The sequence below is a fragment of the Hyperolius riggenbachi genome, chromosome 3, assembly GCF_040937935.1.
Source record: "Hyperolius riggenbachi isolate aHypRig1 chromosome 3, aHypRig1.pri, whole genome shotgun sequence".
Classification (NCBI taxonomy): Eukaryota; Metazoa; Chordata; class Amphibia; order Anura; family Hyperoliidae; genus Hyperolius; species Hyperolius riggenbachi.
This window is the reverse complement of record NC_090648.1, coordinates 339,682,446-339,707,793: the sequence shown is the minus strand read 5'-3', so window position 1 is coordinate 339,707,793 and position 25,348 is coordinate 339,682,446. Positions and strand designations below refer to the sequence as shown.

At 45.6% G+C, this 25,348-nt stretch overlaps 1 protein-coding gene across 1 annotated transcript in view; it reads left to right on the top strand.

The window, feature by feature from the left end:
* Window positions 1–13,344: 13,344 nt before the first annotated feature.
* HCFC2 (host cell factor C2) overlaps window positions 13,345–25,348 on the top strand; it is a 31,009-nt gene continuing 19,005 nt past the window's right edge. The window contains exons 1-5 of the mRNA XM_068276917.1: window positions 13,345–13,557; window positions 17,791–17,939; window positions 21,661–21,821; window positions 22,963–23,174; window positions 25,247–25,331. Coding sequence (XP_068133018.1) covers window positions 13,392–13,557; window positions 17,791–17,939; window positions 21,661–21,821; window positions 22,963–23,174; window positions 25,247–25,331 — 773 coding nt within the window. The 5' untranslated portion in view covers window positions 13,345–13,391. The remainder of the gene's footprint in view (window positions 13,558–17,790; window positions 17,940–21,660; window positions 21,822–22,962; window positions 23,175–25,246; window positions 25,332–25,348) is intronic.

Below are 25,348 nucleotides of genomic sequence, written 5' to 3'. Positions count from 1 at the left end.
TACAGTCAGTAAAATATTTAAAATGACATCTATAGTGGTTTTATCAATTTGTGGATCACAGGTTGCTGTGTGTATATATCTTGAGTGCAAAGGGCTAATATGGTTTTATGGTTTGTATAGAATTTGTCCACATCCTCTAGCTTTACCCACATGGATCTATCTATCTATCGGCTCAGACATAGACTGCTGCGCATACATGGTCCCGGCCATGTACTCCCCCCCCCCCATCCATGGCTGGGAGCATTCCGCGCATGTGCGGTCCTGGCCGTGTGCTCCCCACTCACACTTTAATGACCGGAAGCATTCTGCACATGCTCAGTCCGTTAAGAGATTGTTCACATTAGGTGCGATTACGTTTGTTTTTCTAGAGCCTGTGATTTTTAAAATCTCCCTAAAAGCGCTTGTGCAATGTTAGTTAATGTGAGTGTTCTCACATAAGCGATGAACTTTCAATCCAATCGCAAACACGACTCATGCACCATTTTCAGAGCGATTCCAATTCAATAGAAAGGATAGGGAAATCGCCAAGCGCTTGAAAAAGCACTTTGAAAAGCGATTTCCTGTGCGCGCGTCTTCCAGCACGCGGTTCTGGCTCCCTCCTGGCGTCCCCAGCACGTCTTCCTCCTGGCTCCGACCACACTCCTCGCTGTCCGTCCGCACTTACCTATTGACAGGCGCTGCCGGGTTAGAGTCACACTGGTGCTCAAGACACCGCGAGACTTGGCCATCTCTGACAAGGCGAGGTCTCCTCCTCCCATCTCCTCCTTTGCTGGGCACCTCCCACTCCACCACAGTTTGCCGGATTTTCCCCGGCAATTTGAAAGGAAGAGAGGGATTTCTCCAACAAATATAAAAAAAATCATATTTTTTTAATCATGCAGCTGAAAAAATGCTGCTGTTTATTATTATAATTTAGTAAATAATTTTTATTGTTGCAATCGTGTTTTTTTTTATTTGTGTCCACTTTAATGAATAAATACATTGTATTTATTCATTTCCGGGGCAAAGAGTTCACTGCCTGACTGACTTCAGGAAGTGAAAAAAGAACGCTACACAAAAGCGCTTAGCAAAGCACATTTCTAAGCGAAAATTGCTCTGAAGGCGCTTTGAAAAGCACTTTCAAAATCGCTCCATAAATCTCTCAGTGCTTGCGATTGCACTGGCTATTTATAATGTGAACAAGTCCTAACTGCATTTGCGCAGAACGCTCCCAGCTACGTGAGCAATATGGAGTCGTGACTTTCGCAAATCCCTGCGTGCACACGGCCACGCTCCCATGCACGAACAAATGCGCGCGTCCCCCTCGCTGTCTGAAGTCCACGCATGCACGCCAGGCACAACACATGGACACAGTAGGACGCAGCGACAGGGCAATTATTACATATGATAACATATATATACGGTAGCCATGAACTGTGCCTTTGGAATCCTGCTAGTGGCAGCACTGATGAATTCTTGTGTGGACTTCTGCTGTCCACCCACCGATGTCACTCCTTTGGCTGGGAACTATGCAGTTTCTTAACTCACCTGCATGTGGAACTCTTAACTTTCTGTACTGTCATCTGATCAATGTGCAGCATATTTAAAGAGACTCTATAATACTTACCTTGGGAGGGGGAAGCCTCAGGGTCCCACTCCCAATGAGGTTTCCCTATCCTCTGTAACTTAGGGGAATCCAGCACTGGCTCCCCCGAAACCTCCTCGACAAGCAGCTTGTCAAGCAGCGCAATACAGTGGTTTGCAAAAGTATTCTGCCCCCTTGAAGTTTTTCACATTTTGTCATATTACTGCCACAAACATGAATCAATTTTATTGGTATTCCATGTGAAAGACCAATACAAAGTGGTGTACAAGTGAGAAGTGGAATGAAAATTATACATGATTCCAAACATTAAAAAAAAATAATAATAACTGCAAAGAGGGATGTGCGTAATTATTCAGCCCCCTGAGTCAATACTTTGTAGAACCACCTTTTACTGCAATTACAGCTGCCAGTCTTTTAGGGTATGTCTCTACCAGCTTTGCACATCTAAGGACTGAAATCCTTGCCTTTTCTTCTTTGAAAAACAGCTTCAGCTCAGTCAGATTAGATGGACAGCGTTTGTGAACAGCAGTTTTCAGATTCTCGATTGGATTTAGATCTGGGCTTTGACTGGGCCATTCTAACACATGGATATGTTTTGTTTTAAACCATTCCATTGTTTCCCTGGGTTTATGTTTAGGGTCGTTGTCCTGCTGGAAGGTGAATAGGGATGATCGGAAAGTGCAATTTCCGATTCCACGGAATTCAGAACGCGTTGAATTCCGTAACCGTTACATTCCGTCTGCCGTCAGAAAAATTTGGGTAATCTCAATTTAAACCTCGTTTTTGATATATCGTAGGCCATGGGACTTGTGACTGTTCCACCGTTTTTTGTTTTGTTTTTTTGTTTTGTTTTTTGCAGCAGGAGCTGTCGCGTAAGCTATGGGACCTAGAGGTGGTTCCACGGCGGTCATTATAAGTTTGGTTTGGAGCAGCAGGAGTTGTCACGTAGGCTATGGGACCTAGAGGTGGTTCCGCGGCGTTCAGTATAAGTTTGGTTTGGAGCAGCAGGAGTTGTCACGTAGGCTATGGGACCTAGAGGTGGTTCCGCGGCGTTCAGTATAAGTTTGGTTTGGAGCAGCAGGAGTTGTCGCGTAGGCTATGGGACCTAGAGGTGGTTCCACAGCGGTCATTAGATGGACAGCGTTTGTGAACAGCAGTTTTCAGATTCTCGATTGGATTTAGATCTGGGCTTTGACTGGGCCATTCTAAGACATGGATATGTTTTGTTTTAAACCATTCCATTGTTGCCCTGGGTTTATGTTTAGGGTCGTTGTCCTGCTGGAAGGTGAATAGGGATGATCGGAAAGTGCAATTGCGGAATTCCGTCCACGTTGAATTCCGTAACCATTACATTCCGTCGGAATTTTGCGTAATTCCGCGTTCCGTCAGAAAAATGTCAGTACTCTCAATTTAAACCTCGTTTTTGATAAATCGTAGGCCATGGGACCTAGTGGCTGTTCCACCGCTTTTTTTTTTTTTTTTGGCAGCAGGAGTTGTCGTGTAAGGCTATGGGACCTAGATGTGGTTCCATGGCGGTCATTACAATTTTGGTTTGGAGCAGCAGGAGTTGTCGCGTAGGCTATGGGAGCTAGAGGTGGTTCCGCGGCGTTCAGTATAAGTTTGGTTTGGAGCAGCAGGAGTTGTCGCATAGGCTATGGGACCTAGAGGTGGTTCCACGGCGGTCATTATAAGTTTGGTTTGGAGCAGCAGGAGTTGTCGTATAGGCTATGGGACCTAGAGGTGGTTCCACGGCGGTCATTACAATTACAATTGGTGCTGAAATAATTCCGATTTTCATGCAGAAATCCTGTTGGTTGGTTTTTGTTAAGCCTCTAATTGGTGCTGAAAATCCGATTTTCATGCAGAAATCTTGTTGTTTTCTTCTAGGGTCTTCCTTGTAATTGGCGTAAAAAAATACGCATTCCGACGTAATTACGCATAGCAATTCCGGAATTCCGTCAGAGCGGTATAGCAATTCAGATCCGATGTGACGGAACGGAATAGCGGAAAACGGTGGGCATCCCTAAAGGTGAACCTCCGCCCCAGTCTCATGTCTTTTGCAGACTCCAAGAGGTTTTCTTCCAAGATTGCCCTGTATTTGACTCCATCCATCTTCCCATCAACTCTGACCAGCTTCCCTGTCCCTGCTGAAGAGAAGCACCCCCAGAGCATGATGCTGCCACCACCATATTTGACAGTGGGGATGGTGTGTTCAGAGTGATGTGTAGTGTTAGTTTTCCGCCACACATAGCATTTTGCATTTTGGCCAAAAAGTTCCATTTTGGTCTCATCTGACCAGAGCACCTTCTTCCACGTTTGCTGTCCCCCACATAGCTTGTGGCAAACTGCAAACGGGACTTCTTATGCTTTTCTGTTAACAATGGCTTTCTTCTTGCCACTCTTGCCACTCTTCCATAAAGGCCAACTTTGTGCAGTGCACGACTAAAAGTTGTCCTATGGACAGATTCCCCCACCTGAGCTGTAGATCTCTGCAGCTCGTCCAGAGTCACCATGGGCCTCTTGACTGCATTTCTGATCAGCGCTCTCCTTGTTCAGCCTGTAAGTTTAGGTGGATGGCCTTGTCTTGGTAGGTTTACAGTTTTGCCATACTCCTTCCATTTCTGAATGATCGCTTGAACAGTACTCCGATTGATGTTCAAGGCTTTGAAAAAATTTTTGTAGCCTAAGTTCTCAATAACTTTATCACTGACCTGTCTGGTGTGTTCTTTGGACTTCATGATGTTGTAGCTCCCAATATTCTTTTAGGCCCGGTGCACACCAAAAACCGCAAGCAGATCCGCAAAACGCTAGCGTTTTTCTTCTTATTCTTATTATCTCGTTTTGCTAGCGTTTTGCGGTTTTGTGCTGTGGTTTTTGGTACAGCAGATTACAGATATTGTTACAGTAAAGCTGTTACTGAACAGCTTCTGTAACAAAAACGCCTGGCAAACTGCTCTGATGTAGCATTTTTCAGAGCGGTTCGCGTTTTTGCTATACTTAAGGCACAAACGCCTCCGCAATCCAAAATCTGCAGCAGCCCGGGAGTATGCGTTTCTGCAAAACGCCTCCCGCTTTGGTGTGCACCACCCCATTGAAATACATTACCCTAGCGTTTCCACATCCGCAATCGGATCTGAAAACGCTGCCGAACCGCTCTGGTGTGCACTAGGCCTATGACAACGTTTGAGGCCGTCACAGAGCTGTATATGTATTGACATTAGATTACACACAGATGCACTCTATTTAGTCATTAGCACTCTTCAGGAAATGTCTATGGTCACTCAGACCAAAGGGGGCTAAATAATTACTACACTTCATAGAGAATTTTTATGTGTGCATCAAACCAAGTAACACCTGACAAATCTGGCTTTGCAAATTTGGCCTAATTGGCTACTCACGAGACATTGCTCATGCTACATGAGCACTATCCAGGAGCGCCACGGGGAGGCTTCCCAATGCCCCCATACAATCGGGGTGTCGCGGGGCCCCAACCGCTCTCACTGCCTGGAATCCACAGCGGCATCCCAGAGGAGGAGGCTGGGAGGTGCAGGCGACCCCCCCCCAAGCGTGGCCAGCGCCGGGAAGAACCGCCCGCACCTGCCTCCCAAAATTTAAAAACAGGCACTTACCTTAACGTCCATTGCGTTCTGCGGCTACATGAGCACGACTTGGGAGCGATCACATGTGAAAGGAGTGAAGCATGGGCCACTCCAAGCTTTGGAGCTCAGAGCTGGCTTTCACACAACACTCCAATTACGCACACCCCACTTAACTTTGCAGTTACTTATTTGTAAAAAAATGTTTGGAATCATGTATGATTTTCATTCCACTTCTCACGTGTACACCACTTTGTATTGGTCTTTCACGTGGAATTCCAATAAAATTGATTCATGTTTGTGGCCGTAATATGACAAAATGTGGAAAACTTCAAGGGGGACGAATACTTTTGCAAACCACTGTATTTACCTACCGCGATTCAGCATTGGCGCAGTAGCGGCTCTTCATTACGGCTAAGGCGGAAATAGCTGAGCCCAATCGTATCCGCTCTACTGCGCAGGCGCGAGTCCTTTGCACATGCGCAGTAGAGCGGAAAGGATCGGGCTCGGCTATTTTCTCCTTAGCCCAAACGAAGAGCCACTAGTGCGCCTGCACAGTATCGTGGTAGGTAAATATTTACCTCACCGCTGTTCGGGTGGGACGCAGCTCTGGATTGCCGGGACACCGGAGGACGGGGGAAGCCCTGTTAGGATCCAGGGGCTTCCCCCTCCTGAGGTAAGTATCCCCCAGAGAGGGTTTTTTTCATTACAGGTTTTCTTTCAAGGACAACTGAAGTGAGAATATGGAGACTGCCATATCACAGCCACCGATACTGCCCCACCAGTGACAGGGAACTCAGCATCAAGACACGCCCCATTCCAGAACATTAATATGGTCCAAAATGACAGTATATCTACATTCTACATATCATGTCTACAGATCGTGTCAACAGATATGTAGACTGCAGATATACCAGTAATTTTGGACTAAATTAATGTTCTGGAATGTGTGCGTGTCTTGATGCTGTGTTCCCTGTCACTGGTGGGGAAGTATCAGGGGCTGCGACAGGTTTGGCCTGAGAGTGTATGTTTTATACACACCGTATATTCCCATGAAACTATATTTTAATAAGGAATTTTCACATTTTAAGGTTACATAAGCTGATAAAATAGCAGCAGTAGTGTATTGAGGAGCTTAGGGCCCCAGTGCGAATTTTACATGGGCCCCCAAGCAGTCTATTGATATGAAGCCCCAAAACCTACCAAGGAAAGTTTCAGTATCAGAGAAGTGTAATCAAAGTAAGGAAACTGTTAGGGCTTGTTCACACCTAGAGCGTTTTGGGGATTTTTTAAGTGCCAGCGATGTTGAAAATCGCCCTAAAAGCGATCGTGCAATGATTCCCTATGAGAGAGTTCACATATGAGCAGTTCGATTCCGATCCGCTCACCAAAATGCTGTCTGTACCATTTTCTAGACGATTTGCCTATAATGGAAGGTAAGGGGAAACCACAAAGTGCTTGATAAAGCACTTTCCATATGTCTCCATGGCAGCAACGGCTGGGTTAAGTCCCACCCACTTGACCCCTATAGGACCCATATTATAAATTCCCCCTTCAGACTCCCCCCCTCCGTCTTTTTTCTGTCCTCATCACCTCATCGGACCCGATAGGATGTAATGCTGCCACGTGAGTCCTTACCTGCCGCACAGTGCTTGCCTCGCCTGTGTGAGGGCCCCTGCTGGGAGTCTAAATGACACAGTGCAGGAGGAGTAGTCCGTTTCTGGTCACGGACAGGCAGCGGGCCAGTGAGGTAAATCCTCCAGACTGTCGTGCCTCTATGTGGGTGGCTAATGGCCGCCCGGCGTCCTGCTCCAGGTACTAAGAGTGAGCCGGCGTGCGTCTCACAGTGCGCTCCGCCGGCGCTGACGTCACTTCCGGTTTCGTATAGCCAATGGGCATTGAATCCTCCCCTCTGCTCTGATTTGTGGCTTTCAGTGGGGAGGGAGATTTAAGGCTGCAGTCGGTGTATAGCTCTGGTCATTCTGTTGAGAAGGCCAGAGCAGATGGACGCTGTGAGAGCACATTATTCAGGAATGGAGGATTCAGAAGGTAGGGGATCATCTTCTGCTGAGGCTCACTCAGTTAGTCAGGGATAGGTATTCATGGAATGCTAAAGCTATATTTATTTATTTTCTGCGGCAGGCGCTGACAGTGCGGAGCGGGAAGTGCCATTAGATGATCAGGTGCAGGTTATAAGGTAGGCTTACTTGGCAGCCATCATTAGGTAGGTAATTTTTCTTTTTTTTTTAGGAAGAGGCGAAGATGATATATGTTCTTCTCTCATTTCAGCCCCAATGAAGAAAGAGAGAAGAGGAAATCGAGTAAAGCCGGCCCTTCACAGCCAAGTGCAGAATCTCAACCTCGCAGGCAGACCGGACAATCACGGTCTAGGAGCAGATCTCGATCGAGATCGCGGAGACGCTCCTCTTACAAAAGAAGAAGATACAGCAGATCACCAAGTAGGGATCGCTATTCTTATCATAGCTCGTCAAGGAAGAGATGCTGGGCTTGTGGAGATCGGGTGATGCCCGGGAAACTGGTGTGTCAAGCATGCTTTACCTCTATGGCAAAAGAGCCTGAACAACCGAGGGACATTGCCGAGATGATCAGAGAAGCGGTACAGGATTCAATGAGTTCCTACATAGCTGCATTGCCCTCATCCCAGCCAAGACAGGAGGAACCATTGCCAGAACAACCAGGCCCTTCTCAACCTATGGAGTCGGAGCCAGAACCGGAGGTTGGCTTTAATTTTAATTTAGTCCAACCATATATACAGGCAGTCAGAGAAGCAATTAATTGGCAAGAGGATCAGCCACAGGAAGCAACGACATCGGCTCAAAGGGAGTTCTATACGCATCTAAAGAAATCGGTGAAGCCTTTCCCGTTAATTGAGGCCATACAGGAACTTATCTGGGAGGAGTTCAAGAAAGTAGATAAGAAAACAATCCCGACAAATAGATTTGGTAAACTTTACCCCATGGAAGAGGGTAAGTTAACGGTCCTGGAAGAGCCTCCAAAGGTGGACGCAGCAGTGGTAGGTCTAGCGAAACACGTCACCCTACCCAGAGACGACTCAGCATCATTCAATGATCCACTTGAACGTAAGATAGACTCTGAATTCAAGAAATCATACCTTTCTTCTGGTAGCGCCTGTAAACCGGCCATCGCACTGACGTCGGTGGCTGAAGCACTAAGATCATGGACTGACAATATTGAGGAAGCACTCAGAGCAGATACCGATAAGGAGGCCATTATCGCGGCCCTGGACGACTTCAGACTTACAGCAGATTTTATCGGAGAAGCATCCGTAGATGTAATCAGAAGTTCTGCTCGGTCAATGATGCATGCAGTGATTGCCAAGAGGGCCTTATGGCTTAAGTCATGGTCAGCAGACGCTACATCAAAGAAGGATTGGTGCACAATCCCTTATGATGGAAAGAATCTTTTCGGCAGTGAATTAGAGACGGCCATACGACGCGTCACTGGTGGCAAATCGGGACTTATCCCACAAGAAAAGAAGACAAGAAGGAACACTTTCCAGAGAACTTCTTACTCTAACAGGTTCAGGAACACGGGCTCATATCGCCCCGGCAGAGACTTTAAAAAACCATGGCAGAGTTCTCAAGCTTCCCTTATGAGACTCAACAAACAGAAGAAAACTATTCAGGTCCCTACGTCTCAGAAATCGTTTTGATGCTCAGACCGTCCATGCATCACCAGTGGGGGGAAGATTGCTACTCTTCAGAGATGTATGGACAGAAGCAGTCAAAGACAAGTGGGTGATACAGACTATCACAAGGGGCCATCATTGGAAGTTTTCAAGACTGCCCCCCAACATTTTCAGACGAACAAAGATTCCAGCCTCTCAGGAAAAGAGAGAGATTCTAAACCGATATGTGCAGGAGTTATTAATAAAACGAGCCGTGATACAAGTACCACAGAGAGAGGAAGGATTGGGAGTATATTCATGCCTCTTCTTTGTCAGGAAGAAAACTGGAGAGTTCAGACCGGTCATGGATTTAAGGAGACTCAATTCCTTTATAGACCTCGAACGCTTCAAGATGGAGACATTGCACACAATCTTGAAGGTGATACTAGTAGGAGACTGGGCACTTTCAGTAGACCTGGAGGATGCATATCTGCATGTACCAATAGACCCAGCCTTTCAGAAATATCTAAGGTTCACTGTGGGAGAACTACACTTTCAATTCCAGTGCCTCCCATTTGGGATCTGCACGGCCCCAAGGACTTTTTCCAAAATACTCCTAGCATTAGTAGAGACACTAAGACTCAAGGATCTCAGACTGTACCATTATCTGGACGATTTGCTCTTACTACATCAGGACAGAGACACCATCGTTCAACACAGACAGATTCTACTTTCAGAATTACAGAGGTTCGGCTGGAAAATCAACTTCCTAAAAAGCCAGTTGATGCCAACCACGGACATTACATTTCTAGGGGCACGTCTACAGACAACACTAAACACAGTCAGCCTGCCCGAGAACAAACAGGAGAGGATACAGAACCTGGCAAGAAGCATGATTTGTTCCTCAAGAGTATCGGCGAGACAATGTCTCAGCCTATTAGGAACTATGACCTCCACCATAACCATGACAAGATGGGCACAATGGCATATGAGGCCTTGGCAGCTGGGCTTCCTGTCTCAGTGGTCCAGCAGACACATGAACCAGTCGATAATAATAACAAGGTTAATGAGAGACAGCTTACACTGGTGGACAGACAAGCGAAATTTAGCAACACCATTGCAGATTCAGCAGTTCTCCACGATCACACTTACCACGGACGCCAGCCAGGCGGGTTGGGGGGCGTGCCTAGGCCCACAGACGACGCAGGGGCGGTGGCAGCGACAGAACGTTCATGTACCAGCAAACATTCTGGAGATCAGAGCGGCATTCCTAGCACTGTCCACATTCAAGAATCAGCTAATGAACAAGGATGTAATCCTGCGGATGGACAACCGGACTGCGGTCGCCTATGTGAGGAGGCAGGGTGGTACCAGGTCAAGGACACTGCTGCAGGAGGTGGCGCCAATATTCCACATGGCAGAGACCTGTTTCAACAGTCTAACAGCAATATACTTACCAGGCCGGGAGAATATCACAGCGGACTTTCTGAGCAGAACCGTATTAGACAACAACGAGTGGTCCCTCAATCCACAAATATTCCACAACATCTGCAGGGAAATGGGAAATCCTCAGATAGATTTAATGGCGACTCCGCAGAACAAGAAGTGCGAGATATTCATGGCCCGACGGCAGACACCAACAGCAGTGGCAACAGACGCGTTGATAGCCCCTTGGAACTTCTCGGTGGCTTACGTGTTTCCACCCGTTCCTCTAATCCACCGCTTACTGATGAGATTAATTCGAGAGGACGTGACCTTAATAGCGGTGATTCCGTTCTGGCCAAGGAGGCCATGGTTCCCGCTCCTGTGGAGTCTCAAGGACCGTCAGCCATTACTGCTCCCGATATCACCGGATCTACTGACACAGGGCCCGGTCGCTCATCCAAATCCAGCTACATTAAAACTGGCAGTATGGAGATTGAAAGGAGGAAACTGGAGGCGATGGGCTGCTCAAGCAACGTCATCAACACAATATTGAAAGCAAGAAGACCAACCACCAACTCTTCATATCAGAGGGTATGGGCAAGGTTCGAGGACTTTGCAGTCCAACTAGGATTTAACCCTTTACAACCAGGAATAACAGAGATCCTTCAATTCTTGCAGACTGGTCTGGAAAAGGGCTTAGGCTACCACTCATTGAAGGTCCAAGTCTCGGCCTTATCAGCTCTTACGGATCACAGATGGGCCTTGCAGCCACTGGTGGTTCAGTTCTTGAGAGGTGTGATGAAGGAGAAGCCTCCGATCAGAGCAGTATTCCCGAAATGGAATCTACCTATGGTTCTGGAAACCCTTTCAAAAACACCGTACTTTCCACTTGAACAGACAACACTGGTACAGTTGACATACAAAGCGGTGTTCCTGGTAGCTATGGCTTCGGCAAGAAGGATATCAGAGATACAGGCATTAGGGTGGGAGGAACCCTCACTGACCTTCTTTGTGGATAGGGTCGTCCTGCGCCCCATCCAACATTTCATTCCGAAGGTATCTTCAATTTACCATTTTAACCAAGAGTGGACCTTGCCAACATTATATGAACAGACTAACTCAAACCCACATCCACTGGATATCGGAAACGTCCTGAGGGCATATGTTGAGAAAACAAGAGATCTAAGGAAGACAGAGAGACTCTTTGTGATTCCTTCAGGCTACAGAGCGGGTCAGGCAGCTACGACAAGAACCATTGGACAATGGTTGGTCAACACTATCCAGATGGCATATAGGGCTAATAACCTAGCACCTCCAGAGCAGATAACGGCACACTCCACGAGGGGTTTGGCGGCATCGTGGGCCGCTTTCAACAAGGTTTCTCCAGAGAAGATCTGCCAGGCGGCCAATTGGTCCTCAATCAACACGTTCATGAGGCACTATAGAGTTGATCCGGCTGTCAATACTACCCGACAGTTTGGCTCTGCTGTGTTAAATGCTGTATAATAAGCAATAAATTGTGTGTTAGCATTACACCTCATCCCTCCCTGTGTTTATTCTAGTTAACTCCCAGCCGTTGCTGCCATGGAGACATATGGAAAGCGGAAAATTGGATACTTACCTGACGGTAATTTTCCTTTCCAGATGTGTCCATGGCAGCACAAGGCTCCCTCCCAAAGATTCGGTGATTCGAGTCACATAGACGGAGGGGGGGAGTCTGAAGGGGGAATTTATAATATGGGTCCTATAGGGGTCAAGTGGGTGGGACTTAACCCAGCCGTTGCTGCCATGGACACATCTGGAAAGGAAAATTACCGTCAGGTAAGTATCCAATTTTCCGCTTTGTATTATAGCGATTTCCCAAGTACTTTCATGAATAAATACATTGTATTTATTAATTTCCGGGTAGTTCACTTCCTGACTGATGTCAGGAAGTGAAAAAAAAATCCCCCTGTAAAAGCTCTTAAAAAAGTGCTTTATACAGCGCAGCGAAAGGAGATTTAAAAAAAAAAAATCACTAAAAATTGCTCATTGGTTGAAAAAGCACTGGCGATTTATAGTGTGAACATAGCATAAGGGTTAACACTAACTATTTAATGCATATCTATAGGTGTTTATTACCAGTATAGCACCAATGAAAAGCTAATAAGATAGGTGAAGGAGGGCCTCTAATGGGCCCCTCTGGTCCAGGGCCCCGGTGCGGTTGTGACCTCTGCATCCCCCTTGCTAAGCCACTGGAATAATAGTCTTCAGGGGCGTAGCAATAGGGGTTGCAGAGGTAGCCACCACATTGGGGCCCTTGGGACAGAGGGGCCCCAAGGGGCCCTTCCTCAACCAAAGTATTAGCTTTCTATTGGTCCTGTGCTCATAATAATCACTTCTATAGATACTTTGAATAGTGGTAATCATTAACTAGCTGTTCCTCATCCTCTTCTTGCACCTCTGACACTGTAGTTGCCATTTGCAGGTTCTGGTGCACCTTATCAATTGTTATGTATAGAGTGCTTAGGGGGCCCCAATGTAAAACTTGCATCGGGGCCCACAGCTCCTTAGCTATGCCACTGGTAGTCTTTATAAATTGTCTCCTGTATTGCCCTCAGTGAGCAGCACCCCAGTCACACAAGCCCTGCAGGAAAGGCATAGCTGAAAGTTTCCAGTTATGAGGACTGGTGAAGTGGCAGCTACCCATGTCAGTGGTCACCACCTGTGCTGTACACACAATAAAGTCTACCGTGTGTACGTAGCTTTCATAACATCTTCCATCTTCAGCGCACAGATAATTAGTCCTTATAACTAGATTATCAGCAGCTGTACAGTATTAATGCACTTGGCGATAAGTATGAGGGAGATGCCACCTCAGAGAGCGCTGCAGCTCTTGTCTACATCATCTACATATCTCTGCCTGCAGCTGCCCATACCATTTCCTAGCCACCATATGAGGAGCCGGGAAGGCAGGAGGGTATATTATAATGCTGGTGTATAAGCCGGTCTCTGCACCCCCAGCCTGACCGGCCGCCCGCACTGGTGACAGACAGTGCTGTATCCCCGCCTCCCCCGCCGCTGCTCGCCCTGCTGGTGACCCCGCCGCCCCGCTGCATTATGGGATGGGGGCTCGGAGGAGGCGGCTCGGCATCTGATGGCGGCGGATCCCGCCCGGTTAAACTGGAGGCGGGTGACCTCGTCCAGCGGTCCGGTCCCTCATGCAAGGCATGGGCACCGCGCTGTGGCCATTCGGGAGCTGATGATCGTGTTTGGGGGCGGTAACGAGGGCATAGCGGAGGAGCTGCACGTCTATAACACGGGTGAGGACGAGGAGGAAGCGGAGGAGCCCCTGGCCGGGTGGGAGGCCTCGCAGCCTGCATAGAGCCCTGCTCTGTGACCCGATGGCTGGGGAGGAGCACGGGGAAAGTTACAGTGTGACATAAAGTTGCCTGAAGCAGCAGAAGGTGACAGCAGAGAGAAGACAACATGAGAGCACTTGTTGTCAGCTCACCATATTAAGCTGTGATAAAAGACTATGGATGGAATGTCACATCACTTTCTATGCTACTGATTTACTGTCACTCAGTGCAGGCAGTCCATCATGTGCACAGCCTTGGCTGTCTATAGTGACTGAATTGGAGGAAGCTGTGGATTTCCATCCAAGATGTACTGGAAGCTGAAATCGACTTTTTTTGATGGCCCTTTACATCAGCTCTGATGCATAGCATTCCTAGAAAGAGTCTAATGCAGGGAATACACGGTGCGTTTATGCTCTGGAATCGAGCCGCTGGTTCGATACCGGTGCGTCCCCGTGGACGTGTGGATCAATTCCCGCTCGTCCCCCGCGGGCATTTCCTAATCTTCTGTGCGTTTCTTCTTTTGTTCTCCTCGCCGGTATCGCGCGCGCAATCGATTCGGCGGGGTATCGGACAGGTCGGAAATGATCAATCGAGCCATCAGCGGCTCGATTGATAATTTCAAATGAACCGTGTATTCCCAGCATTATGTTGAGAATACACGGCTCGATTCTAAGCTGATAAGATGGTTCGATAGATAATTTCCGACATGTTTGATCACAGTTTGATTGTTTTGCCGCTCGATTTGTCATTGAAGTGAGTTGAAAAAAGATAAGAAAAATGAGTGGAAGATAAGAGAATCAAGCGGGCAAAACACTTGAGCTCCAGAATTGACCCATGCATTATTCCCAGCATAAAGTCAGAAACTTTGCAGCATGATGAAAGTACTTTTGTCTATCTATACAGTAGTGTTTATAATATGCAATTTTTGCTAGTCTACTTTAGGGGACTCAGCAGGAAACCTCATAGGGAACGGTCAGCAGCTAAGGAGTTTTGGGCCCCAGTGCAAGTTTTACATTGGGCCCCCAAGCACTCTATACATATCAATTCATATAGCACACCAAGGGCTTGATTAGCACGCTTGTGAAAAGCCCTGTATCACGCCCAAAATTGCTCTGCGCGTGATTTACGGTGCGCCGTAAAGATAGTGCGATGTTAACGTCACACCCTTCGCGTGAAACGTGACCTCCGGTGCCCTGGAAACGTGGCACCCGACGATAACGTTGCATGCGAAGTTGTCATTGCACCCTATGCGCCATTATGGTTGCACCGGGTGCGGCGTTTCCAGGGCATCGGGGGTCACTTTTTATGCGAAGGGTGCGACGTTAACATCGCACCTTGCGATCTTTTTGGCGCACCGCAAACCAAACTTTTTAGGTGTGCTAACTAGATTAGCACCAGTTAGTGAATCAAGCCCCAAAACCTGTCAAGGACATCCACGGTATTAATGGTGCAAGCAAGGGATGGGGAACAGTTTAATAATTACCACCATTCAAAGCATCTATGGAAGTGATTATTACCAGCAGAGGACCAATAAAGAGCTAATACGGCCATTGAGGGAGGGCCCCTCTGCGGACACAAACTCTGCATCCCCTATTGCTACGCCACTGGGAACAGTTCTCCAATAATACCACCCTCTGAGTCTACAGCACAAAACGTGATTGACCAAATAGTGTGAGTGGTATTTGCTACAACCTAATGGAAACCTAGCGGTGTGAGAGGTGTGTGTGGTGGCTGGATGGTTAAGGGTTCTGCCTCTGACACAGGAGACCAGGGTAAGAATCTCGTCTCTGCCTGTTCAGTAAGTTTCCCTAACACTGCTACTGCCTATAGAGCGCGCCCTAGTTGCTGCAGCTCTGGCGCTTTGAGTGCGCCAGGAGAAAAGCGCTATATAAATGTTATTTGTCTTGGCTTGAGAGGGTGCCATTCACGTTAGCTGATTTTCCCCATGAGGTTTCCTGCTGGGTTCCTTAAAGGGAACCTAAACTGATAGGGATATGGATGTTATCTTTTAAACAATACCAGTTGTCTGGCAGTCCTGCTGATCTCTTTGGCTGCAGTGGTGGCTGAATCACAGACCTGAAACAGGCATGCACCTAATCCAGTCTGAGGCCCAGTGCACACCAAAACCGCTAGCAGATCCGCAATACGCTAGCGGTTTTGGGAGCTGATTTCAGAGCGATTCTAGGTATGTTTAGAGAGGTTTTCTAAACATACCTAGCGGTTTTGGGTGCGTTTTTGTGTAGCAGATTACACATATTGTTACAGTAAAAGCTGTTACTGAACAGCTACTGTAACAAAAATGCCTGGCAAACCGCTCTGAAGTATCGTTTTTCAGAGCGGTTTGCGTTTTTCCTATACTTTACATTGAGGACGAAACGCTTCCGAAATCCACAAACGCGCAGCAGGGGGCGCGTTTGCGGCTTGGCGAAAACCGCCGGTGTGCACCATCCCATTGCAATACATTAGACAAGCGTTTTTATAGGCGGATGCGGCCGGCGGATCGCTCCAAAAACCGCTCGGTGTGCACTGGGCCTGACTTCAGTCAGAGCACCTGATCTGCATGCTTGTTTAGGGGCTGTGGCTGAAAGTATTAGGGACACAGGATCAGCAGGAGAGTCAGGCAACTGGTATTATTTTAAAAGGAAAAATCCATAACCTTAAGTTTAGGTTCCCTTTAAAGGAGTTGTCAGGGCAAAGCTAGTAAAATGAGTGGTACTTACTGGGGGCTTCCTCCAGCCCCAAGCTCCCAGGACCTCCCTCGCCGCAGCTCTGTCTGCAGCCGTTCGCCGGAGCTCCGACCCGGTCCCCGGCGATGACATCAGTCCGCTCCGGCCCACGTGGCGTTGATTGACAGCGCTGATCGCGCAGGTGCAGTACAGAGCGACCTCCAGGTCGCTCTGATGTCATCGCCGGGGACCGGGTCGGAGCTCCAGCGAACGGCTGCGGGCAGAGCTGCGGGGAGGGAGGTCCTGGGAGCTTGGGACTGGAGGAAGCCCCCTGTAAGTACCACTCATTTTACTAGATTTGCCCTGACAACTCATTTAAAGGGAACCAGAGAGGAATGTTAATAAAAAATAGAACAAGGTTTTATACATACCTGGGGTTTCTTCCAGCCTCATGAGCCTCGATCGCTCCCACGCCGCCATCCTCCGCTTCCTGTATCGGCGGGTACCGTCACTTCCGGCGGACGCGGCCAATTGTCCGCATCACAGGGGCTCCCTCCATACCCGTACGCATGAGGCTGCGCAGTAGGCAGCCTCATGCGTACGTATAAGGAGGGAGCCCCGTGTGATGCGGACAGTTGGCCGCGTCTGCTGGCCGACTCGCGGCAATGACGAGACCCGGTACCGGCAGATCCAGGCAGCAGAGGACGGCGCCGTGGGAGCGATCCGTGCGTATGGGGCTGGAAGCCCCAGGTATGTATAAGAGCTCCCCCCCAACTTCTCTGGTTCCCTTTAAAGTAGAATACTGCCCAGTGCCAGTTCACTTGGAGTTTGCCTATTTGTTGAGATTTTTTTTAATTGCTGGTAATAACCATTGCCATAAATAGATGCACTTCTGATGTGAACTAACCTAATGGTACGTACACACTTGCGACTATGGTCGTTTGAAACAGCAGCTTAACGATCGGTCTGCCGACAATCGGGTAAAGAACTTTACCAAATGATCATTAAGTACAACGACGAACTAATGATATCGCCACGATGAGAAAATCCAACAGGACGGATCATATTGAACGACAATTGTTACAAAACTATAGTGTGTACAGTTATCTGCCGAGAACGATCGTTACAAGGGCCAATGCGCCTGCGTTGGATTGTGCCCAGCTTCCTTACTTCCTGTGTAGCGCGGCCCATAACGATTGTTAGATTATAAATTTCAAACAAACTTTGTTTTCAAGTTAACTATCATATATTCTTATCTATTGTATCCCCATGTTTGATTGTTTTGTTTTTTTTATTTGATATAAATATGTACGCAACATTTCCCTCTGATCGTTCTTTTCTGCGACAACGATCGTTAATGTGTATGATGATTGCTGCATCCCATTGTTGCATTCCAATCGTTCCCATATTGTTCATCTGGTAACTATCGTTCCTTGTAAAAGATTGTTATCGCAAGTGTGTACGTACCATTAGGTTTGCTAAAATTCTCTGTATGTTAATTCTTCTGTGTATTTTTTTTCCCTGACAGTTACAAATCAGTGGTTTCTCCCAGCTGTGAGAGGGGACATTCCCCCAGGTTGTGCTGCTCATGGATTTGTATGTGATGGAACAAGGATCCTGGTATTTGGGGGAATGGTGGAATATGGAAGATACAGCAATGACCTTTATGAGTTGCAGGTATAATATGTGTTTTTACCTATGCTGCATATTTTATTTAAGTAGCAGTCGAGTATTGTACCCTGTACCGTAATCTCTTGGTAAACAAGAACACAAAGTACTACTGCACCCACAGAATGTTAAAAGTACAACCACAGTAATGGTGCAGATAAGTGCTTTCTCCTGTTCAGGAGGTCTGATTAGGGACTGTATGTGGCTGTTAATGCCCATCTGCATACACCGAGAAATCTCGTCTATAGCGTTTGTAAATTTTACAGTGAAAATTCATGAAAACCAACGTCTGCAGGGAGACCCCTTTGGAGAGGGGACCTCACGTCATTATTTTTAACTGTGATTTGCCAATTAAAAAGTTTAATATAAAAATGTGTGTGGGATCCCCCCTCCTGATCCATTTTAACCCCTGTCATTTATGCAGGATGAGATAGCCAGTTTGTGGAGCCCAGACCGTGTGGGGACTCCAGAGCCTGAGCTATACCAGACCACATGGTCCATGGTATGGGGAGACTCTGGAAGAGTTCTTGCCCAATCCATGCTCTTAACCTCCTGGGCAATGGAGGTAGGGGCTTTGACACCCTAGGGTGGGTTAATGGTAGCATCTGGGAGCCCCCTACAAAAAGGAGACCCCCCAAATACCTGCCCCCTCCCCAGGTGAAATGAATGTACACACGCGTTGATCCCTGCCCCGATGACCGATAAACAGTGCCGCACACGTCAATCTCCTTTCCAGCTTTAGACTTGCTATACTAAGTATAGCAAGCTCCAGAGCAATGACATTCTGAATTCTGCTGCAGAATGTCATTTTGCTGACTTTAAAAAAAACATTTTTTTATTTGAAGTATTCAAAATCCATTTTCTCAAAAAAAAAAAAAAAGTACTGGGTCAGAGATCTTCCTGGGAAAACTCTGCCAGAGGCATTCTCCCCCACCCTTCATTATGGACTTCTAGCTGGTAGAGAATCACTGTAAGGACAGAAACCCACTAGGAGCGATTTCTAATTGCTAGTGATTTCAAAATGCTCTTGTTAATGCAATGCTATGGGAGATTTGTATAAAATCACATCGCTCAACTGGGATCACACCCATAGCATTACATTAACAAGAGTTTTCAAAGCGCTCAGAAAATCGATCCTAGTGGGTTTCTGGCCTTGCTTGTTCACACCTAGGGCAGTTTTTGTTTTTTTTGAGCATCAGTGATTTTTAAAAACACCCTGAAATCGCTAGTGCAATGAAACCTTATGGGATAGTTCAGTGGTGCTCAACCTTTTTTGGCCCGAGGGCCGAACTTCAAATCAAGAAAAATCTCGAGGGCCGGAACACATGCATACAAAATTTCGATGTAAAACATTCAACGTTTTTCTAGTAACAGTTAACATGGTGTTGGAAATGGAAAGAAAACGACAATATAAGAATTGTTGTACTCACCATGTGATGCACATTTTCTTAATGAGAAGTTTGTGGCTGTTTGGGTGTATGCACAGGGCAGATCAATGCAGCAATGGTATGAGAGTGGCCTGTAGTGTGCTGGCTGAGGAGGCTGTCAGCTCTGCTGAGGAGGAACAGAGGCCTAATTACCCGCACGTGGCCTGTAGTGTGGGGCTGAGGAGGCTGTCGGCTCTGTGTGGAGCTAAGGAGGCTGTCACAGCGTGTGCCCCGGTGTCTGCCTGCGGAGGAGGAGAGGATCGGGTGGTATTGCGTAGTATGGCACTCGGCGGGACGCGCATACACCAGCGTGTGCTTGTTTTCAGCCCCGGGTAGTGCTGGGATAGTTAGAAAGCCTCTCTCATTGGTTACTGCAGGAACCTTCCTCCAATAGGAATTAGGCTGATTCCTATTGGAGGAAGGTTCCTGCAGTAACCAATGAGCGAGGCTTTCTGACTATCCCAGCGCTACCCAGGGCTGAATACGAGCACACGCTGGTGTATGCGCGTCCCGCTGAGTGCTGATACTACGCAATACCACCCGATCCTCTCCCTCTCTGCAGGCAGACACCGCGCGGGCCACAGAAATTGGCTTCACGGGCAACAAATGGCCCGCGGGCCGTAGGTTGGGCACGGCTGCGATAGTTTATATCAGCGCGTTGCGTCCACTTTCCGTTCAGCAAAGCGCTGCATGTACAATTTTCTGGGCGATTTTGCTACAATGGTAGGTATAGGAAATGTGCAAAATGCTCACAAATCGCTTTATCCTGCGTTTGCGCTGTTATGAATAAATACATTGTATTTATCCATTTCCGGGTGAAAGAGTTCACTTCCTGACTGCTGTCAGGAAGTGAAAAAACAGAATGGCTCTGCAAAAGTGCTTACAAAGCGCTTTGTACAAAATTGTAACGCGCAGTGGAGCGCCGGGAAAAAAGCGCAAAACGCGGCCATCAGCAATTTTAATTTTAGATGTGAACAAAGCCTTTAAGTAGGAAGTTAAAACCTGTTGTTTTGCTCCTCGGTCAAAGACTGCAACCTGTTGATGATGAAGGGCCACTGCTAGACACATTACAAATTGCAGTGCTACCTCTATGCAGAGTTATCTTTTAAAGTGGTCTGAAAGCCAGCATTTTGTACATTGTTCTAAAAGATTCCTCACAGCTTGAAATCCGCATCCAAACTGGAGATAACAGTGTGTGTGTGTATATATGTGTGTGTATATATATATATATATATATATATATATATATATATATATATATATATATATATATATATATATATATATTTTTTTTTTTTTCTTGTTAAACACACATGTATCAACACTGGAATGTAAACAAACACTCTCTGAGAAACTGTCTCTGCTTCAGGCACACAGTGTTCTGAATAGCACATTCGAAGATTTTAATATATAATAAAAAGCAGTTATAATAGAAAAATAATAAAATGCAATGCCAGCTTTCAGGGCAAGAAAAACTACACTTTGGAAACTTGTAATTTGTAAACAGGCAATATTACATGTGCACAAAACAAATATAACTGTATGAGTAATAAAAAGTAGGAAAACACCTTTTTAGTTTCAGACCACTTTAAAGCGTACCTGAAGTTAGATAGTTACCTCTGGGACCCTTTGAAAATGTTTTACAATAAGGTCAGATATGCTCGGTTGCTTTGGCCGCTGTCTGTGTCCAGTTAGTTTTATGTTTGTTTTATTTGGACCATTTTGTGGGTCTTTTCTATGCTTACCCCTGTTTCTACTCTTCTCTTTATACCATATAAATGGTGAGAGCTGTGATAAGCGTTGCTTGCTAGAACAGGTCCAGACGCATGGTGTATGGGCTCTCTGTCTAGGTTAAGAGCATGGATGCATGCTTCCAGTAACGGCATGACGCAGAATATGTTTGGTTGCAGGGTTATGTGTGGTGCAAGGTTAGTGTAGGAATACATCAGGTGAAACGCTTTGCTAAGGTTGACCACCTGAACCAAATTACTGCAATTTTTGTGAATTGAGATTTCTCACGTCAAACAATAGTAGCAGCACTTTTGTAACTGCAAAAAAGAAAAACAAAACTGTGTATGTACACAGCCAGCTTTTAGGTCTATTTTAGCTTCATTGATCATATCAGACTATATAACTAAAAAGTTAGTAACCTGCCAGTGGTTCCTAGATGTATTAAGACATTAGTGGCTATGTACATGTGCATGTTACAACAGTGATATACCTGCTGAATTTCTACCCTTTCAGCAACTGGTCTGATATGATCCAGATCTGAAGCAAGAGTAATCAGTCTGTTTGTTTTCAAGGCGAGTCGCTGGCTGTGGAAGAAGATGAAACCTCAACCTGCCTCCAATGGATCTCCACCTTGTCCTCGGTTGGGCCACAGTTTTACCCTCCATGGCAATAAATGTTACTTGTTTGGCGGTCTAGCCAATGAGAGTGAAGACACCAACAACAACATTCCCAGGTAGTCAGACATTTCTGATGAGCAGTGCTGTAGGCAGAGTACTGTACTGTGTAATGTGGAGTATACTTTGTGAAGAGTTTTGCCTCCAACTCCTCATTGTGCAGTACTCATGAGGATCTTGCTTCAATGTGCACATGGGGAAAGGCTGTGATTAATTCAAGCCATTGAGGTTGTCTCCTGGTTACTAGGGGTGGTCAATAAGATGCAAATAATTGATGCAAGATTATGCAAATTAATGCAGCTTGACAATGGACCAAGCAAATCCTGCCGATGGAGGATTTCATTGGGCCATTTTTACGTTGTAAAAAATAGAAATAATTCCAAGTTGATTAATATCTCATTGACCTTTCCTACTGGTTACTGCTTGGATCACTGCAGAACTTTGCCAAAATACACATCTTAAAATATGTTCTCCACATGTTTAGCTTCTGCATTGATATGAAGGAGGGAAAGGTTTTTGTATAATTGACTCTGTAAGGGGGATTTTCAAACACCTTTATTTCCTGTAGAAAAAAAATGCTACATGCCTGGCTGTCCTGCTGATCTAGAGTCTTTGATTTAGTGCCCTAGGACTCATTTGCAGATCAGATGTGTGTCTAAGTACCACCTAAAGCCAAAAGGTCAGCATAGCAGCCAGGCAATAAGCATTATTTGACAGTTAATAAAGAATGCAACCTTCATCTTCTTCTATATCCTGTAAAGATGATTTGTAATGTGCAAAGGCAAATAAATACCTCATCTTGATTCCACTCTGATTTTCATTGAGAAGGGTCGATTCTATTGTATGGACTTCAGAATTTTGAAACCGCAGATTTTTTATTTTTTTTAAAAAAAATTTTGTGTGTACTAATGCTCATTCAGAGTGAAGCATTTTTTTATGTACAGCATCAGTCCTTGCACATTCCATATGCAGATATTCTTGTCTGAAATTAATACAGCTCCATAATTACCTCCCTCCTACTCCATGCTGCTCGACGTTGATTAAAGGAGATTGGCCTGTTTTCATGCCTTTTCCACTTGCTGTGTTGCAATCCAATAATCGTATTGCCTGCGATTTTGCTGATCTATATGCTATTGACTATGAATCACATGCAAAACCACTTTGCAACTGAAGATACATTTTATATTTATCACATACCAGGTATCTGAATGATTTTTATGAACTTGAGTTGCGTCCAGGAAGTGGAGTCGTTGGCTGGAATATACTACCCACCAAGGGAACCCCTCCTTCTCCGCGCGAGTCCCATTCAGCTGTCATATTCAGCAGCAGAAAAGATCATAGGAAATCAAAGTTGTATATCTTTGGAGGAATGTCTGGGTGTCGGCTTGGCGACCTGTGGGAACTAGACATTGGTGAGCTGTGTTGACGTTATTCCATTATTATGAAGAATGGTGTGTGGGTTCGTTAAACTGAACATATATGCATTTTTTTCCCTATTTTGTTCTGCACAGTTCTGTTACTCAATAAAGTTATGTGCACTCAGTAAACTTTTGGTTTGAAATTATCATTCATGATCTGTGAGTTTGTACAAGCATTTATCAGTGCTCAGCAAAGAATGGGGCACAAGTACTTAGTTACATAGTTACATAGTTACATAGTTATTTTGGTTGAAAAAAGACATACGTCCATCGAGTTCAACCAGTATAAAGTACAACACCAGCCTGCTCCCTCACATATCCCTGTTGATCCAGAGGAAGGCGAAAAAACACTTACAAGGCATGGTCCAATTAGCCCCTAAAGGGAAAAATTCCTTCCCGACTCCAGATGGCAATCAGATAAAATCCCTGGATCAACATCATTAGGCATTACCTAGTAATTGTAGCCATGGATGTCTTTCAACGCAAGGAAAGCATCTAAGCCCCCTTTAAATGCAGGTATAGAGTTTGCCATAACGACTTCCTGTGGCAATGCATTCCACATCTTAATCACTCTTACTGTAAAGAACCCTTTCCTAAATAAATGGCTAAAACATTTTTCCTCCATGCGCAGATCATGTCCTCTAGTCCTTTGAGAAGGCCTAGGGACAAAAAGCTCATCCGCCAAGGTATTATATTGCCCTCTGATGTATTTATACATGTTAATTAGATCCCCTCTAAGGCGTCTTTTCTCTAGACTAAATAAACCCAGTTTATCTAACCTTTCTTGGTAAGTGAGACCTTCCATCCCACGCATCAATTTTGTTGCTCGTCTTTGCACCTGCTCTAAAACTGCAATATCTTCTTTGTAATGTGGTGCCCAGAACTGAATTCCATGTTCCAGATGTGGCCTTACTAGAGAGTTAAACAGGGGCAATATTATGCTAGCATCTCGAGTTTTTATTTCCCTTTTAATGCATCCCAAAATTTTGTTAGCTTTAGCTGCAGCTGCTTGGCATTGAGTACTTGGCATTGAGTACGAGTACTTGATTATGGCAGATTCTTTGTACACAATTGCTTTGCGCTTGGGCACTGTGAGGGTTCCTCCTACTTCTGCACAGGGCAGCACATGCAGCTTGAGAAAACCAAACATGTGTAACTGTCACAAGGGCCTTGATTCATGAACCATCGGTAAATATACCATGTGCACGCAGCACGGGTAAATATTAAGGCGCACACACAGTGGTACTCAAAGTAGTGCGACCGCTACTATGTTAATGTGTGCTACAAGCGCATTGCGCGCATGCTATGCTAACATAATATTAACCCGCGGTGTGTGTGTGTGTGCGGTATATTTACTGTTGGTTCATGAATCAAGCTGATGGTTACCAGCAGGCTGTCAGCAGAAATTATTATAATAATCATTAAATAGTTAAAGTCTATACAGAGCTTAATTTTAGGTTTTATCCTATTAATGGGGTAATGTATTTTCTCACATTTATGGGTCTTATCCAGTTCACTTTTTATCCTGGGTGATATTTCACATCCTATCAATAAAATCAGTAGAATCTTGACAGTACTTTGTTCACCTACTTTGCGGTACTTTTTCAATTGCGGAGTGCTGGAAAGTTATTTTAAACAGAAGGTGAAAAATTATCTTCTAGGAGAAAACTCAGGAGAAAAGGTGAATAGGATCGGCCCCTATATATTTTGAAATACATAATTAAAATACCTCTTTTTGTATCTCTAATGTGCTGAGTGTATTCTAGTATACAATGTTATGTAGCATATTATTATGCAGATTTTAAAGATGTAGGGCTAAAAGTTTTTTACCATAACAATGTTGAAATTATTCTTAATTCTATGAATTGTTTTTTTGGTGCCTCTTTATTATCAACTTTGTTCAGCAATCTATCACATTGACAGGATGCAACATTTCAGGATCCTGCAATAAGTAATGTGATTCTATTGAAATCTGGTGACAGTTCTGACCAGTAAGTGCTGCTCTAAGTATATTCCTCTGCTTTTCAGAATAATCTGTTATCTTTTCTGTATTTCTGTTGTTGTAGAAACCATGACATGGAGTAGTCCTGAAGCCAGAGGAGTGGGTCCTCTGCCTAGAAGCCTTCACACAGCTAATGTAATAGGGGACAGGTAAGTTCTTGGCTTAC